The sequence below is a fragment of the Scyliorhinus torazame genome, chromosome 16 (genome assembly GCF_047496885.1).
Source record: "Scyliorhinus torazame isolate Kashiwa2021f chromosome 16, sScyTor2.1, whole genome shotgun sequence".
In the NCBI taxonomy this organism is placed as follows: Eukaryota; Metazoa; Chordata; class Chondrichthyes; order Carcharhiniformes; family Scyliorhinidae; genus Scyliorhinus; species Scyliorhinus torazame.
Genome location: NC_092722.1, coordinates 198,318,583 through 198,337,768, shown reverse-complemented (window position 1 = coordinate 198,337,768; position 19,186 = coordinate 198,318,583). Strand labels below are relative to the sequence as shown.

Genomic DNA, 19,186 nt, shown 5'->3' with positions numbered 1-19,186 from the left:
CACCGTTTCCCTCACTGTAACAGTGATATACACTGTGTCCCTCACTGTAACACTGATATACACCGTTACCCTCACTGTGACACTGATATACACTGTGTCCCTCACTGTAACACTGATATACACCGTGTCCCTCACTGTAACAGTGATATACACTGTGTCCCTCACTGTAACACTGATAGACACCGTGTCCCTCACTGTAACACTGATATACACTGTGTCCCTCACTGTAACACTGATATCCACACTGTCCCTCACTGTAACACTGATATACACCGTGTCCCTCACTGTAACACTGATATCCACTGTGTCCCTCACTGTAACACTGATATACACTGTGTCCCTCACTGTAACACTGATATACACTGTGTCCCACACTGTAACACTGATATACACTGTGTCCCTCACTGTAACACTGATATACACTGTGTCCCTCACTGTAACACTGATATACACTGTGTCCCTCACTGTGACACTGATATACACTGTGTCCCTCACTGTAACACTGATATCCACTGTGTCCCTCACTGTAACAGTGATATACACTGTGTCCCTCACTGTAACACTGATATACACTGTGTCCCTCACTGTAACACTGATATACACTGTGTCCCTCACTGTAACACTGATATACACTGTGTCCCTCACTGTAACACTGATATCCACTGTGTCCCTCACTGTAACACTGATATACACTGTGTCCCTCACTGTAACACTGATATACACTGTGTCCCTCACTGTAACACTGATATACACCGTGTCCCTCACTGTAAGATTGATATACACTGTGTCCCTCACTGTAACACTGATATACACTGTGTCCCTCACTGTAACACTGATATACACTGTGTCCCTCACTGTAACACTGATATACACTGTGTCCCTCACTGTAACACTGATATACACTGTGTCCCTCACTGTAACACTGATATCCACTGTGTCCCTCACTGTGACACTGATATACACCGTGTCCCTCACTGTAACACTGATATACACCGTGTCCCTCACTGTAACACTGATATACACCGTGTCCCTCACTGTAACACTGATATACACCGTGTCCCTCACTGTAACACGGATATACACTGTGTCCCTCACTGTAACACTGATATCCACACTGTCCCTCACTGTAACACTGATAGCCACACTGTCCCTCACTGTAACACTGATATACACCGTGTCCCTCGCTGTAACAGTGATATACACTGTGTCCCTCACTGTAACACTGATATCCACACTGTCCCTCACTGTAACACTGATATACACCGTGTCCCTCACTGTAACACTGATATACACTGTGTCCCTCACTGTAACACTGATATACACTGTGTCCCTCACTGTAACACTGATATACACTGTGTCCCTCACTGTAACACTGATATCCACTGTGTCCCTCACTGTAACACTGATATACACTGTGTCCCTCACTGTAACACTGATATACACTGTGTCCCTCACTGTAACACTGATATCCGCACTGTCCCTCACTGTAACACTGATATACACCGTGTCCCTCACTGTAACACTGATATCCACTGTGTCCCTCACTGTAACATTGATATACTCTGTGTCCCTCACTGTAACACTGATATACACTGTGTCCCTCACTGTAACACTGATATCCACACTGTCCCTCACTGTAACACTGATATACACTGTGTCCCTCACTGTAACACTGATATCCACACTGTCCCTCACTGTAACACTGATATACACTGTGTCCCTCACTGTAACACTGATATCCACACTGTCCCTCACTGTAACACTGATATACACCGTGTCCCTCACTGTAACACTGATATACACTGTGTCCCTCAGTGTAACACTGATATACACTGTGTCCCACACTGTAACACTGATATACACTGTGTCCCTCACTGTAACACTGATATCCACTGTGTCCCTCACTGTAACGCTGATATACACTGTGTCCCTCACTGTAACACTGATATCCACACTGTCCCTCACTGTAATGCTGATATACACCGTGTCCCTCACTGTAACACTGATATCCACTGTGTCCCTCACTGTAACACTGATATCCACTGTGTCCCTCACTGTAACACTGATATACACTGTGTCCCTCACTGTAACACTGATATACACCGTGTCCCTCATTGTGACACACTGAAGGAGGAACCGGGAAATGGGTCATGCTAACTGAGATGTTGGATACAGGATGCGTTTACCTCGAGGTCCGGGAGGTCCAGCGGGTCCTGGGGGTCCTGCAAACAGGGGTCCTGTGGAAGACAGTAAGCGTGATTTAAGTATTTCCTTAAATCAACAGTAGTTAGACCAATGAGCTGGTTTAGCACAGGGCTAAATCACTGGCTTTGAAAGCAGACCAAGGCAGGCCAGCAGCTCGGTACGATTCCTGTAACAGCCTCCTGAACAAGCGCCGTAATGTGGTGACTAGGGGCTTTTCACAGTAACTTAATTTGAAGCCTACTTGTGAAAATAAGCGATTTTCATTTCAGACATTAAATAGTTGCTTTAATGATATGGACACATTCTCGTGTTAACAATTGGTGACAATGTGGTTCTCTATTCGGGATAGACCCGGTGCAGTGAGTTACCTCTGTGGCCTGTGGAACCATCCGTGCCTGGAGATCCTTGGGGTCCGGCGGGTCCTGAGGGTCCGGGGGGTCCAGAGGGTCCGGGGGGTCCGGAGGGTCCTGCTTTACCTTCACCTGGAGGACAGAGAGAGAGGAGAGTGATGAATTTCACTCTTTTGGTTATTTTACTGAGACTAATTGTATTGAATGATGGGTGGGTTGGATTACGATGAGACTATTCTGTGCGATGAGTCCACATTAATCACCTCAGTACACAGCTGTTGGGGAAAGTCCCTCACTTGTTTCACCCTGAGCTAAACCCTGCTCCGAGGGTATGGGATTTACTGGGAAGTTTCCAAAGGAGCCATTAGTGCTGGGCCCACATCGAGTGGAATCCCAGCAACTGAACAGGCTGCTTCTTGATGGGATAATGCAGAATGGTAAAGATCTCGGTACTGATAAGCTAATCAGACGTCTGACTGTAGAAAATCCATCAGCCAGTCAGCAGAATGCGGAGGGGCTGGATACTCACTGTGAGGTCAGCGATCTCCCAACCCCAATAATCCAAATCAGCGAATCAGAGGACAGGTAATCAATACATTGTGAATGGGTGGGTAACCCACTCTCACTGAGACAAGACCTGGAATCAATTCCCAATCCTCACACTTCAGACCATAATTCAAACAAGATTCCTGGTGGAGCACTGACGGAGTACCACACTGTCAGGGGGTCAGTACTGAGGGGGTGCCACACTGTCAGGGGGTCAGTACTGAGGGAGTGCCGCACTGTCAGAGGGCCAGTACCGAGGGAGTGCTGCACTGTCAGAGGGTCAGTACTGAGGGAGAGCCGCACTGTCAGAGGGTCAGTACTGAGCGAGTGCCGCACTGTCAGAGGGCCAGTACCGAGGGAGTGCTGCACTGTCAGAGGGTCAGTACTGAGGGAGAGCACCTCTGTCAGAGGGTCAGTACTGAGCGAGTGCCGCACTGTCAGGGGGTCAGTACTGAGGGAGAGCCGCACTGTCAGAGGGTCAGTACTGAGGGAGTGCCGCACTGTCAGAGGGTCAGTACTGAGCGAGTGCCGCACTGTCAGGGGGTCAGTACTGAGGGAGTGCCGCACTGTCAGAGGGCCAGTACCGAGGGAGTGCTGCACTGTCATAGGGACAGGACTGAGGGAATGCTGCACTGTCAGAGGGTCAGTACCGAGGGAGAGCACCACTGTCAGAGGGTCAGTACCGAGGGAGTGCTGCACTGTCATAGGGACAGGACTGAGGGAATGCTGCACTGTCAGAGGGTCAGTACCGAGGGAGAGCACCACTGTCAGAGGGTCAGTACTGAGGGAATGCTGCACTGTCAGAGGGTCAGTACTGAGGGAATGCTGCACTGTCAGAGGGTCAGTAGCGAGGGAGTGCTGCACTGTCAGAGGGTCAGTACCGAGGGAGCGCCGCACTGTCAGAGGGTCAGTACTGAGGGAGTGCTGCACTGTCAGAGGGTCAGTACTGAGGGAATGCTGCACTGTCAGAGGGTCAGTACTGAGGGAGTGCTGCACTGTCAGAGGGCCAGTACCGAGGGAGTGCTGCACTGTCTGAGGGTCAGTACTGAGGGAGCGTCGCACTGTAAGAGGGTCAGTACCGAGGGTGTTCCGCTCTGTCAGAGGGTCACTACAGAGGGAGCGCCGCACTTTCAGAGGCTCCGTACTGAGGGAGTGCCGCACTGTCAGAGGGCCAGTATTGAGGAAGTGCCGCACTGTCAAAGGGTCAGTACTGAGGGAGTGCTGCACTGTCAGAGGGTCAGTACTGAGGGAGTGCTGCACTGTCAGAGGGTCAGTACTGATTGAGTGCTGCACTGTCAGAGGGTCAGTACCGAGGGAATGCTGCACTGTCAGAGGGTCAGTACCGAGGGAGAGCACCTCTGTCAGAGGGCCAGTACCGAGGGAGTGCTGCACTGTCAGAGGGTCAGTACTGAGGGAGAGCACCTCTGTCAGAGGGCCAGTACCGAGGGAGTGCTGCACTGTCAGAGGGACAGTACTGAGGGAATTCTGCACTGTCAGCGGGTCAGTACCGAGGGAGTGCTGCACTGTCAGAGGGTCAGTACTGAGGGAATGCTGCACTGTCAGAGGGTCAGTACTGAGGGAGTTCTGCACTGTCAGAGGGTCAGGAGCGAGGGAGTGCTGCACTGTCAGAGGGTCAGTACCGAGGGAGCGCCGCACTGTCAGAGGGTCAGTACTGAGGGAGTGCTGCACTGTCAGAGAGTCAGTACTGAGGGAGTGCTGCACTGTCAGAGAGTCAGTACTGAGGGAATGCTGCACTGTCAGAGGGTCAGTACCGAGGGAGCGCCGCACTGTCAGAGGGTCAGTACTGAGGGAGTGCTGCACTGTCAGAGAGTCAGTACCGAGGGAGCGCCGCACTGTCAGAGGGTCAGTACTGAGGGAATGCTGCACTGTCAGAGGGTCAGTACCGAGGGAGCGCCGCACTGTCAGAGGGTCAGTACTGAGGGAGTGCTGCACTGTCAGAGACACCTCTGACACCTACCCTTCACAAAACTGTGTTGATTGTCTCTAATCAAATTATTCCTTTCCAGATGATTATACATCCTATCTCTTATAAACCTTTCCAAGACTTTGCCCACAACAGAAGTAAGGCTCACTGTCTCTAGTTACCGGGGTTGTCTCTACTCCCCTTCTTGAACAAGGGGACAACATTTGCTATCCTTCAGTCTTCTGGCACCATTCCTGTAGACAATGATGACCTAAAGATCAAAGCCAAAGGCTCAGCAATCTCCTCCCTAGCTTCTCAGAGAATCCTAGGATAAATCCCATCCGGCCCAGGGGACTTATCTATTTTCACACTTTCCAGAATTGCTAACACCTCCTCCTTATGAACCTCAAGCCCTTCTAGTCTAGTAGCCTGAATCTCAGTATTCTCCTCGACAACATTGTCTTTTTCCTGTGTGAATACTGACGAAAAATATTCATTTAGCACTTCTCCTATCTCCTCGGACTCCATGCACAACTTCCTACTACTGTCCTTGTGATAGCTACATCAACCTGAGGAAACATTCTCTGAATGGCCTCCTTCTACACTGTAAATTCTATCTATCTACCAGGATCATGTACAGTTGCAGCATAACCCCACGGCTCTTAAACTCAATCCCCCTGTTAATAAACGCTAACACACTATAGGCCTTCTTCACGGCTCTATCCACTTGAGTGGCAACCTTCACAGAACTGTGGACAAGAACCCCAAGATCTCTCTGTTCCTCCACATTCCTCAGAACCCTGCCGTTGACCCTGTAATCCGCATTCAAATTTTTTCTACCAAAATGAATCACCTCGCAATTATCAGGGTTAAACTCCATCTGACTTACCCTTCACGAATCCGTGTTGGCTATCCCGGACCATTTCCAAATGGTCAGAAATCCTATCGTTCAGGACCTTTTCCATTAACTTACCGACCACCGAAGTAAGACTGACAGGCCTATAATTACCAGGGTCATTCCTATTCCCTTTCTTGGACAGAGGTACAATATTCACCACTCTCCAGTCCTTGGGCAGTATCCCCGTGGACAGTGAGGACCCAAAGATCAAAGCCAAAGGCTCCGCAATCTCATCCCTTGCCTCCCAAAGAATCCTTGGATATATCCCATCTGGCCCAGGGGACTTGTCGACCCAAAGGTTTTTTTAAATTGCGATTACATCCTTCCTCAGATCATCTCCCTCCTCCAGCCTACCCGTCTGTATCACACTCTCATCCTCAAAAACATGGCCCCTCTCCTTGGTGAACACTGAAGAAAAGTATTCATTCAACGTCTCTCCTATTTTTTCTGACTCCATGCACAAGTTCCCACTACTGTCCTTGACCGGCCCTACCCTCACCCTGGTCATTCTTTTATTTCTCACATAAGAGTAAAAAGCCTTGGGGTGTTCCTTGATCCGACCCGCCAAGGACTTCTCATGCCCCCTCCTAGCTCTCCTAAGCCCTTTTTGTTAGCTCATTCCTTGCTACCTTGTAACCCTCAAGCGACCCAACTGAACCTTGTTTTCTCATCCTTACAAACGCTTCCTTTTTCCTCTTGACAAGACATTCAACCTCTTATGAACCATGGTTCCCTCACACGGCCATTTCCTCCCTGCCTGACAGGGACATACCTATCAAGGACACGCAGTATTTGTTCCTTGAACAAGCTCCACTTTTCATTTGTGCCTTTCCCTGACAGTTTCTGTTCCCATCTTATGCTCCCTAATTCTTGCCTAATCGCATCGTAATTACCCCTCCCCCAATTATAAACCATGCCCTGCCGTATGGCCCTATCCCTCTCCATTGCAATAGTGAAAGACACCGAATTGTGGTCACTATCTCCAAAGTGCTCTCCCACAAACAAATCTAACACTTGGCCCGGTTCATTACCCAGTATCAAATCCAATATGGCCCCCCTTCCTGTCGGCCTATCCACATATTGTGTGAGGAAACCCTGCTACACACACTGTACAAAAACTGCCCCATCCGAACTGTTCGACCTATAGAGGTTCCAATCAATATTTGGAAAGTTAAAGTCACCCATGACAACTACCCTGAGACCTCCACATCTATCCATAATCTGTTTTGCAATTTCTTCCTCCACATCTCTATTACTATTTGGGGGCCTATAGAAAACTCCTAACAATGTGACCGCTCCTTTCCTATTTCTAACTTCGGCCCATATTACCTCAGTAAGTAGATCCCCTTCAAACTGCCTTTCTGCAGCCGTTAAACTATCCTTGATTAACAATGCAACTCCTCCACCTCTTTTCCCACCTTCCCTACTCTTACTGAAACATCTGTACCGCGGAACTTCCAACAACTATTCCTGTCCCTGTTCTAACCATGGGCGAAATTCTCCCCCAACGGCGGGATGTCCGCCGACTGGCGCCAAAGACGGCGCCAATCAGACGGGCATCGCGCCAGCCCAAAGGTGCGGAATGCTCCGCATCTTTGGCGGCCTAACCCCAACATTGAGGGGCTAGGCCGACGCCGGAGGGATTTCCGCCCCGCCAGCTGGTGGAAATGGCGTTTGTTTCCCCGCCAGCTGGCGTGGAAATGCGGCGCATGCGCGGGAGCGTCAGCGGCCGCTGTCAGTTTCCCGCCGCATGCGCGGGAGCGTCAGCGGCCGCTGTCAGTTTCCCGCGCATGCGCAGTGGGGAGAGTCTCTTCCGCGTCCGCCATGGTGGAGGCCGTGGCGGAGGCGGAAGGGAAAGAGTGCCCCCACGGCACAGGCCCGCCCGCGGATCGGTGGGCCCCGATCACGGGCCAGGCCACCGTGGGGGCACCCCCGGGGACAGATCGCCCCGCGCCCCCCCCAGGACCCCGGAGCCCGCCCACGCCGCCTTGTCCCGCCGGTAAATACCAGGTTTGATTTACGCCGGCGGGACAGGCAATTTCTGGGCGGGACTTCGGCCCATCCGGGCCGGAGAATTGAGCGGGGGGTCCCGCCAACCGGCGCGGCCCGATTCCCGCCCCCGCCCAATCTCCGGGAGCGGAGACTTCGGCGGGGGCGGGGGCGGGATTCACGGCGGCCAACGGCCATTCTCCGACCCGGCGGGGGGTCGGAGAACGACGCCCCAGATCTCCGTAATGGCCACAACATCGTCCACGCTCCAAGTTCACCTAACTTGGGCGGGATTCTTACTAAGTGCCACTTGACAACAGCTCCTCCACAAACCACCTTCAAGTTAGGGTGAGCACGACGGACGTATGCAAATCTCCCCCGCAACAGCCAATCAGCAGCTCTGCTCTACTGCCCTCTGCTGGATGCTTGTCTTCACTTGAACAGCGAGGATCTCTTGCACAGGTACACCTTCAAGTTAGGGTGACCACAACGGACGTTAATAGGTGACTCAATTGAGGCATACAAGATGATCAGAGGATTAGATGGAATGGACAGTGAGAGCCTTTTTCCTCGGATGGTGATGGCTAGCATGAGGGGACATAGCTTTAAATTGAGGGGAGATAGATATAGGACAGATGTCAGAGGTAGGTTCTTTACTCAGAGAGTAGTAAGGGCGTGGAATGCCCTGCCTGCAACGGTAGTGGACTAGCCAACAGTAAGGGCATTTAAATGGTCATTGGATAAACATATGGATGATAAGGGAATAGTGTAGATGGGCTTTAGAGTGGTTTCACAGGTCGGCGCAACATCGAGGGCCGAAGGGCCTGTACTGCGCTGTAATGTTCTATGGTCTATGGTCTATGGGTCCCGGTGGGGCGGGGGGTCCCGGTGGGGCGGGGGGTCCCGGCGGGGCGGAGTGGCGTTAACCACTCTGGCGTCGGGCTGCCCCAAAGGTGCATCCAAAGGTGAATCCTCCGCACCTTCAGGGGCTGGGCCCACCCCGGAGTGGTTGGTGCCACGCCGACCGGCGGGATAGGGTCTGGCGCCACGCCAACCGGCGCCGAAGGGCCTCCGCCGGCCAGCGCGAGTTGGTGCATGCGCGGGAGCACCAGCGCGTGCTGGCATCATCCCCGTGCATGCGCACATGAAGTCACTTCCGCACTGGGAATGGCGGATGACCACGGCCTCCGGTGCGGAAGGAATAGAGTGCCCCCACGGCACAGACCCCGACCGCGGGCCAGGCCACCGTGGGGGCACCTCCCGGGGCCACCACCTGGCGACCCCTCATGAACCCCGGAGCCCGCCCGCGCCGCCAGGTCCCGCCGGTAAGGGACCAACTCCAATTTACGCCGACGGGACTGGCATAGAATGGGCGGGACTTCGGCCCATCGCGGGCCGGAGAATTCGGTCAGCTCCGGGGCCCATTGAGTCGCGCCGGACCCCGTCATTCTCCGAGGTGGGTGGCACGACTCATGCCACGCCGGTTTTTGGGGGGCGGGAGGATTGGGAGGACAGCGGGGGCGGGATTCACGCCAAACCCCAGTGATTCTCTCACCTGGCGGGGGGGTCGGAGAATCCTGCCCCTTATTCCGGATGCTCCTTGCATTGAAGTAGACACACTTCAACCCACCTTCCTGCCTGCCGGTACACTCCTGCGACCTTGATACCCTCCTCAGTACCTCACTACTCTCAACACTGGCTTCTGGACTACAGCTCGTTTTCCCAGCCCCCGGACAAATTAGTTTAAACCCCCCCAAAGAGCCGTAGCAAATTTCCCTCCCAGGATATTGGTGCCCCTCTGGTTCAGGTGCAAACCGTCCTGTCTGTACAGGTCCCACCTTCCCCAGAATGTGCTCCAATTATCCACGTACCTGAAACCCTCCCTCCTACACCATCCCTGCAGCCACGTGTTTATCTGCACTCTCTCCCTGTTCCTCACCTCACTAGCACGTGGCACCGGCAACAAACCAGAGATGACAACATGGTTTGTCCTGGCTCTCAGCTTCCACCCTAGCTCCCTAAATTCCTGTTTTAAATCCCCGTCCCTTCTCTTACCTGTGTCGTTGGTACCGATGTGCACCATGACTTGTGACTGCTCCCCTTTAAGAATTCTGAAAACACGGTCCGAGACGTCATGGACCCTGACATCCGGGAGGCAACATACCATCCGTGAGTCTCTTTCGCTGCCACAGAACCGTCTATCTGTCCCTCTAACTATCGAGTCCCCAATAACCATTGCTCTCCTGCTCCCCCTCCTTCCCTTCTGAGTCACAGGGACGGACTCAGTGCTGGAGATCCGATCACTGTGACTTACCCCTGGTAAGTCCCCCCCCCCCAACAGTATCCAAAGCGGTATACTTGTTACTGAGGGGAACGACCACAGGGGATCCCTGTACTGACTGCTTCCTCCCAGCCCCTCTCACCGTCACCCATCTATCTTTATTCTTCGGAGTAACTACATCCCTGAAGCTTCTATCTATGACCACCTCTGCCTCCCGAATGATCCGAAGTTCATCCAGCTCCAGCTCCAGTTCCCTCACGCGGTTTCTGAGGAGCTGGAGATGGGTGCACTTCCCACAGGGGAAATCAGCAGGGACACTGTCGGCGTCCCGCACCTCAAACATTCTGCAGGAGGAACATTGCACTGCCTTCCCTGCCATCCCCTCTAGATAAAACAAGAAAAAGAAAGAAAGAACTTACCTGTTATTCACTCAACCCCTTAGGTTAGAGGAGGTGGAAGGGTGGGGGACATTACAAGTGTAGTGTCTCGGGTTTAGGAACCGCCCAACTTAAATACAGGTAAAAATAAAACACTTAACCAGCAACCACTGCGCCCCACACGAGAACAGCAATCAGCTGTTATGGGCCTGCGCAAACAATTTAAATCTTTACTACTTACCCAGCAGTCACTCTGTCCTCACTCCGACTGGATTCAGCTGGAAACTCCCAACAGTAAGTTAAAAAAATTTTTTACTCCCCTTCTCAGCAAGCACTCACTCAGCAACCACTGCGCCCCGCACGATAACACCTCAGGGAAAAGAAAAACTATTCCCAGTCACCAGCCAATCACTTACCTGCAGGCTGTGACGTCACGGTTCAACTTCTTTCTACTTCTACCTTCCCTCGAGTCTCCCTCTTGATCTTTACTCGGCTGGGATCCTTACATTTTTTTGGTTAGAGGAGGAGGTAGGGAGAGAAACACTGAAGAAGTGTTTGGGGATTAACTGTCACTTGACAACAGCTCCTCCAGAAACCACCTTCTAGATACAGTGACTGCAATGCACTGATGCACATTTTCCCCGCAACAGCCAATCAGCAGCTCCACTCTGCTGCCCTCTGCTGGTCAGTACTGAGGGAGTGCTGCACTGTCAGAGGGTGAGTACTGAGGGAGTGCTGCACTGTCAGAGGGTCAGTACTGAGGGAGTGCTGCACTGTCAGAGGGTCAGTACTGAGGGAGTGCCGCACTGTCAGAGGGTCAGTACTGAGGGAGTGCTGCACTGTCAGAGGGTCAGTACTGAGGGAGTGCTGCACTGTCAGAGGGTCAGTACTGCTGCCCCTTGGCCCCTTGTATGTGGTTTGGGTTTTCTGAATGAGGATCGGTTCCCAGGTTCCGAGCCATTCGCTTCTTGGTTTTGCTCAGTGGTAAATAATGCACTCACCTTTAGGACCTGCAGGTCCTTGTGGTCCTGGGGATCCAACAATACTCTCGCCTGCAAAACAGGACAGAAAACAACAAAGGTTTAGTTTAAAATAACCAATATTTTTCTTTTTGCTGTCCTGGCATTGTGGGTATTCCTGGCATTTGTTACTTATTCCTATTTGCCCTCGAACGAGGGCATTTCAGAGAGCAGTTCAGAGTCAACCATATCACTGTGCGTCTGGAGTCATATAGAGTCAGAGAGGTTTACAGTATGGAAAGAGGCCATGCAGCCCATCACACCCCCGCCGGCTATCAAACATGTTGGCCAGACCGGAGAAAGACGGCAGATTTCCATCCCCAAAGTTCCCTCTACACTGTCCCCATCAAACACTCCCAGGACAGGTACAGCACGGAGTTAGATACAGAGTAAAGCTCCCTCTACACTGTCCCCATCAAACACTCCCAGGACAGGTACAGCACGGGGTTAGATACAGAGTAAAGCTCCCTCTACACTGTCCCCATCAACTCTCCCAGGACAGGTACAGCACAGGGTTAGATACAGAGTAAAGCTCCCTCTACACTGTCCCCATCAAACACTCCCAGGACAGGTACAGCACGGGGTTAGATACAGAGTAAAGCTCCCTCTACACTGTCCCCATCAAACTCTCCCAGGACAGGTACAGCACAGGGTTAGATACAGAGTAAAGCTCCCTCTACACTGTCCCCATCAAACACTCCCAGGACAGGTACAGCACGGGGTTAGATACAGAGTAAAGCTCCCTCTACACTGTCCCCATCAAACACTCCCAGGACAGGTACAGCACGGGGTTAGATACAGAGTAAAGCTCCCTCTACACTGTCCCCATCAAACACTCCCAGGACAGGTACAGCACGGGGTTAGATACAGAGTAAAGCTCCCTCTACACTGTCCCCATCAAACACTCCCAGGACAGGTACAGCACGGGGTTAGATACAGAGTAAAGCTCCCTCTACACTGTCCCCATCAAACACTCCCTGGACAGGTACAGCACGGGGTTAGATACAGAGTAAAGCTCCCTCTACCCTGTCCCCATCAAACACTCCCAGGACAGGTACAGCACGGGGTTAGATACAGAGTAAAGCTCCCTCTACACTGTCCCCATCAAACACTCCCAGGACAGGTACAGCACGGGGTTAGATACAGAGTAAAGCTCCCTCTACACTGTCCCCATCAAACACTCCCAGGACAGGTACAGCACGGGGTTAGATACAGAGTAAAGCTCCCTCTCCACTGTCCCCATCAAACACTCACAGGACAGGTACAGCACGGGGTTAGATACAGAGTAAAGCTCCCTCTGCACTGTCCCCATCAAACACTCCCAGGACAGGTACAGCACGGGGTTAGATACAGAGTAAAGCTCCCTCTCCACTGTCCCCATCAAACACTCACAGGACAGGTACATCACGGGGTTAGATACAGAGTAAAGCTCCCTCTCCACTGTCCCCATCAAACACTCACAGGACAGGTACAGCACGGGGTTAGATACAGAGTAAAGCTCCCTCTGCACTGTCCCCATCAAACACTCCCAGGACAGGTACAGCACGGGGTTAGATACAGAGTAAAGCTCCCTCTACACTGTCTCCATCAAACACTCCCAGGACAGGTACAGCACGGGGTTAGATACAGAGTAAAGCTCCCTCTACACTGTCCCCATCAAACACTCCCAGGACAGGTACAGCACGGTGTTAGATACAGAGTAAAGCTCCCTCTCCACTGTCCCCATCAAACAGTCCCAGGACAGGTACAACACGGGGTTAGATACAGAGTAAAGCTCCCTCTACACTGTCCCCATCAAACACTCCCAGGACAGGTACAGCACGGGGTTAGATACAGAGTAAAGCTCCCTCTACACTATCCCCATCAAACACTCCCAGGACAGGTACAGCACGGGGTTAGATACAGAGTAAAGCTCCCTCTACACTATCCCCATCAAACACTCCCAGGACAGGTACAGCACGGGGTTAGATACAGAGTAAAGCTCCCTCTACACTGTCCCCATCAAACACTCCCAGGACAGGTACAGCACGGGGTTAGATACAGAGTAAAGCTCCCTCTACACTGTCCCCATCAAACACTCCCAGGACAGGTACAGCACGGGGTTAGATACAGAGTAATATTCCTGTTGTATGGTCTCAATATACATGTTAAGTCCAGTCAGACGGGGTCCAGGACAGTGTGGTCTGTTACTTGGGCTAAATATGAGCAGTGTCTCAGTGAACTCCTTCAGCTTTCTGACATTAACTCCGAGGTGGAGGATGAGAGTGAGGAATACCTTCCCTGTCAGCCATTCTGTTTGTGTATTTACCTGATCGTCCTGGTCTTCCGGCTGGTCCGGGGGGTCCCGGGGGTCCCTGGATAACCTCAGTTCTTTCCGATCCTAAGGAGCAGTGAAAATGGACCAATTTAATCTCAGTAACTCATCCATAAAGATTATTAAAAGAGTCCAGATAGTTTTGTACAACGGCAATTATATTGGGTTAGTTGGTAAATCGAACTTGCTCACACGGAATTCCAGAATCAGCCTGGTTCTGGAGGCTGAACGGCCATTTCTGTTCCAGTTCAAAGGTTCGAAGGGTTGAATCGTATAACCATTCTACAGTGCCGAAGGAGGCCATTTGACCCATCAAGTCTTCTGATAGATCACCTTACTTAAGGCCAATCACCACCCTATCCCGTAACCCAGTATTCCCACCTAACTGTTTGGACACTAAGGGGCAATTTAGCACGGCCAATCCACCTGACCCACACATCTTTGGACTGTGGCTTCCTCCTGCTTCCCAAGTGTCCAACTCACTGACCAATCCACTCACCTCTCACAGAAACAATCTTTCCAGGGGCACCAGGTTCACCTGTAACAAAAAACCAATGGTTGCAGCATTAAAGAGTGTCAGTACTGAGGGAGTGCCGCACTGTCAGAGGGTCAGTACTGAGGGAGTGCCGCACTGTCAGAGGGTCAGTACTGAGGGAGTGCCGCACTGTCAGAGGGTCAGTACTGAGGGAGTGCTGCACTGTCAGAGGGTCAGTACTGAGGGAGTGCCGCACTGTCAGAGGGTCAGTACTGAGGGAGTGCCGCACTGTCAGATGGTCAGTACTGAGGGAGTGCTGCACTGTCAGAGGGTCAGTACTGAGGGAGTGCCGCACTGTCAGAGGGTCAGTACTGAGGGAGTGCCGCACTGTCAGAGGGTCAGTACTGAGGGAGTGCCGCACTGTCAGAGGGTCAGTACTGAGGGAGTGCCGCACTGTCAGAGGGTCAGTACTGAGGGAGTGCTGCACTGTCAGAGGGTCAGTACTGAGGGAGTGCTGCACTGTCAGAGGGTCAGTACTGAGGGAGTGCTGCACTGTCAGAGGGTCAGTACTGAGGGAGTGCCGCACTGTCAGAGGGTCAGTACTGAGGGAGTGCCGCACTGTCAGATGGTCAGTACTGAGGGAGTGCTGCACTGTCAGAGGGTCAGTACTGAGGGAGTGCTGCAGTGTCAGAGGGTCAGTACTGAGGGAGTGCCGCACTGTCAGAGGGTCAGTACTGAGGGAGTGCTGCATTGTCAGAGGGTCAGTACTGAGGGAGCGCTGCACTGTCAGAGGGTCAGTACTGAGGGAGTGCCGCACTGTCAGAGGGTCAGTACTGAGGGAGTGCTGCACTGTCAGAGGGTCAGTACTGAGGGAGTGCCGCACTGTCAGATGGTCAGTACTGAGGGAGTGCTGCACTGTCAGAGGGTCAGTACTGAGGGAGTGCCGCACTGTCAGAGGGTCAGTACTGAGGGAGTGCCGCACTGTCAGAGGGTCAGTACTGAGGGAGTGCCGCACTGTCAGAGGGTCAGTACTGAGGGAGTGCCGCACTGTCAGAGGGTCAGTACTGAGGGAGTGCCGCACTGTCAGAGGGTCAGTACTGAGGGACTGCTGCACTGTCAGAGGGTCAGTACTGAGGGAGTGCTGCACTGTCAGAGGGTCAGTCCTGAGGGAGTGCCGCACTGACAGAGGATCAGTACTGAGGGAGTGCTGCACTGTCAGATGGTCAGTACTGAGGGAGTGCCGTACTGTCAGAGGGTCAGTACTGAGGGACTGCTGCACTGTCAGAGGGTCAGTACTGAGGGAGTGCTGCACTGTCAGAGGGTCAGTCCTGAGGGAGTGCCGCACTGACAGAGGATCAGTACTGAGGGAGTGCTGCACTGTCAGAGGGTCAGTCCTGAGGGAGTGCCGCACTGACAGAGGATCAGTACTGAGGGAGTGCTGCACTGTCAGATGGTCAGTACTGAGGGAGTGCCGTACTGTCAGAGGGTCAGTACTGAGGGTGTGCTGCACTGTCAGAGGGTCAGTACTGAGGGAGCGCTGCACTGTCAGAGGGTCAGTACTGAGGGAGTGCTGCACTGTCAGAGGGTCAGTACTGAGGGAGCGCTGCACTGTCAGAGGGTTAGTACTGAGGGAGTGCTGTAAATGAGGTTTTAAACTAGGGCCTGGCTTGCTCAAGTGGCCCAATTGGCAATCTCTGAAGAACAGGTGCATTCTCCCTGTGCAATATTTTATCTTTCAACCACAAAGCGATTAACTGATCATTTATTACTGCCATCCCTGGAATCCCGCTCTGCTCAGCTTGCTGCTGGCTTTGTTTATAAAATAGTGAGTGCTCCTGAAGGTACAACGCTGGCGAAGTTTGGGGGAATTTGGCAATTGTTGAGGGTAGAAATTGAACATGGGGGAAAAGCGAAATGTTTGCGATCCAAGAGGACAGGAGAAGAGACTGGGAGAGCTGCCGCTTAGAATGGTAGGGAAGAGCTTTCGCTATCTGGGAATCCAGGTGGCCCGGGAATGGGAGGCACTGCACAAGTTAAACCTATCCCGGCTGGTAGAACAAATGGAAGGAGACTGTAAGAGATGGGACATGCTCCCACTATCACTGGCGGGAGGGTACAGACCGTGAAAATGACGGTCCTCCCCAGATTCCTGTTTGTCTTTCAGTGCCTCCCCATCTTCACCCCGAGGGCCTTTTTCAAGCGGGTGAATCAGATTATTTCGGGCTTTGTGTGGGCGGGTAAAACCCCGCGAGTGAAGAAGGTGTTGCTGGAGCGCAGTCGGGGGGAGGGTGGGTTGGCTCTGCCGAACTTCTGCATTACGACTGGGCGGCTAATATAGCCATGATCAGGAAGTGGGGGAGGGGTCGGCATGGGAGCGCTGGTAACGGCACCTCTGCCGTTCTCACCGGCCCGGTACTCCACCAGTCCGGTGGTAGTGGCAGCTCTGTGGATCTGGGGGAAATGGAGGAGATATAAGAGAGGGGAGGGAGCAGCGATTTGGACCCCGATTTATAATAACCACAGGTTTGTACCGGGGCCAGATGGTGGGTTCCGGAGTTGGCAGAGGGCAGGAATTAGAAGGATGGGGGATCTATTTATAGACGGGAGCTTTCCCAGCTTGGGAGGATAAATTTAAATTGCCAGCAGGGAATGGTTTTAGGTATCTGCAGGTGCGAGACTTCCTGAGTAAACAGGTGCCGGCCTTTCCGCTGCTGCCGCCACGGGGGATACAGGATAGAGTAGTCTCCAGTACCTGGGTGGGAGAGGGGAAGGTGTTGGATATTTATCAGGAGCATTCGGAGGCGGAGGAAACTCCGGTGGAGGAGCTTCAGGGCAAGTGGGAGGACGAGCTAGGAGGAGAGATAGAGGCGGGGCTATGGGCGGATGCCCTAAGCAGGGTTAATATCTCCTCATCATGTGCCAGGCTTAGCCTGATACAATTTAAGGTATTCCACCGGGCACACGTGACAGCGGTTAGGATGAGTAAGTTTTTCGGGGTAGAGGAGAGGTGTGCGAGGTGCACGGGAAGACCAGCAAATCATGTCCACATGTTTTGGGCATGCCCGGAGCTTAGAGGGTTTTGGCAGGGTTTTGCTAATGCAATGTCCACGGTACTAAAAACATGGGTGGTGCCGAGTCCGGAGGTAGCGATCTTCGGAGTGTCGGAAGAGCCGGGAGTTCAGGGGGCGAAAGAGGCCGACGTCCTGGCCTTTGCCTCCCTGGTAGCCCAGACACGGATCTTATTAATGGGGAGGGACTCGAAGCCCCCGAGTGCAGAGACCTGGGTTAGTGACGTGGCTGGGTTTCTCAGTCTCGAGACAATAAAGTTTGCCTTAAGAGGGTCAATGTTCGGGTTCACCCGGAGATGGCAGCCGTTTGTCGACTTTCTCGGGGAAGATTAAAACGTCAGCAGATGCAGTATTCCAAGGGGGGGGGGCGGTTTGTTGTATGGTTGAGGGGTGTGAAGATTGGGCTGGGGGGGAAATGTTTATTCTACCATGTTGATGTCATTTTTTATGTTACTGTTATTAAATATTAAAATATTTTTTTAAATAAGGTACAACACTGGTTGCAAAGCACTTTGGGACATATTGAGGGTATGTTAGGCACTATCAAAATGCAAACTTGTCATCACTTCAGTACTTCACACAAGTTATAATGAACACACGGATCTGGGTTCAGACGCAGAATACCACCTGCTGGGATGGTGGCTCTGTGGTAGTCACCACTTTTTGTATAATACGTATATTAGAGGTAATACGGTAAGGCCCCTGTGCTACAGGTACGAGGGTAGATCCCTGCCTGCTGGCTCCGCCCAGTAGGTGGAGTATAAATGTGTGTGCTCTCCGAACAGCAGCCATTTCGGCAGCAGCTGCGGGAGGCCACACATCTCTGTGTAATAAAGCCTCGATTACTCTCTACTCTCGTCTCGTCGTTATTGATAGTGCATCAGGCTCTAACCTTCCTGGTGCTTTATAAACGTGACCAGGTTTGTCTTTGAGAAGTGCCACAGGTGATCAGACAGCACAATGTAAATTGTTATAAATGGGGAGTGGTCTCCAGACAATGTCCGTCAAAACAGCGCCTTTACTTACCCTGGGGGCCCGGCTCTCCGGCTAACCCGGGTAATCCTGGACCACCTGATGGTAAAGAGCAAGAAGTTTACATTATTCAGTGAACACATTAATCACCCCTCCCCAGCCTACGCGCTCCTCCTATTGCCCCCTAACCCTGTTCCACAGGCTCTGTACCAGTTACCCATTCTTCACATCTTTTATATTTTTATAACAATCTTTAGTGTCAAAAGTAGGCTTACATTAACACTGCAATGAAGTTACTGTGGAAAGCCCCTAGTCGCCACATTCCGGCGCCTGTTCGGGTACACAGAGGGAGAATTCAGAATGTCCAATTCACCTAACAGCAAGTTTTTGGGACTTACGGGAGGAAACCGGAGCACCCGGAGGAAACCCACGCAGACACAGGGAGAACGTGCAGACTCCGCACAGACAGTGACCCAAGCCGGGAATCGAACCTGGGACCCTGGAGCTGTTCTTAGTCACCCACAGCCTGCCCACCCTCAATCACCCTGCCCCTCCGCACCCACAGCCTGCCCACCCTCAATCACCCTGCCCCTCCTCACCCACAGCTTCCTCACCCTCAATCACCCTGCCCCTCCTCACCCACAGCCTGCCCACCCTCAATCACCCTGCCCCTCCGTACCCACAGCCTGCCCACCCTCAATCACCCTGCCCCTCCGCACCCACAGCCTGCCCACCCTCAATCACCCTGCCCCTCCTCACCCACAGCCT

At 52.5% G+C, this 19,186-nt stretch overlaps 1 protein-coding gene across 2 annotated transcripts in view; it reads right to left on the bottom strand.

The window, feature by feature from the left end:
• The window catches only part of LOC140393375 (uncharacterized), a 288,449-nt gene that overhangs the window by 98,635 nt on the left and 170,628 nt on the right, over positions 1-19,186 (bottom strand). For both annotated transcript variants that reach the window (XM_072479760.1, XM_072479759.1), the window contains exons 32-37: positions 18,473-18,517; positions 14,403-14,441; positions 13,898-13,969; positions 11,572-11,622; positions 2,574-2,687; positions 2,187-2,237 (exon numbers count right to left, since the gene is read on the bottom strand). In XM_072479760.1, coding sequence (XP_072335861.1) covers positions 2,187-2,237; positions 2,574-2,687; positions 11,572-11,622; positions 13,898-13,969; positions 14,403-14,441; positions 18,473-18,517 — 372 coding nt within the window. The remainder of the gene's footprint in view (positions 1-2,186; positions 2,238-2,573; positions 2,688-11,571; positions 11,623-13,897; positions 13,970-14,402; positions 14,442-18,472; positions 18,518-19,186) is intronic.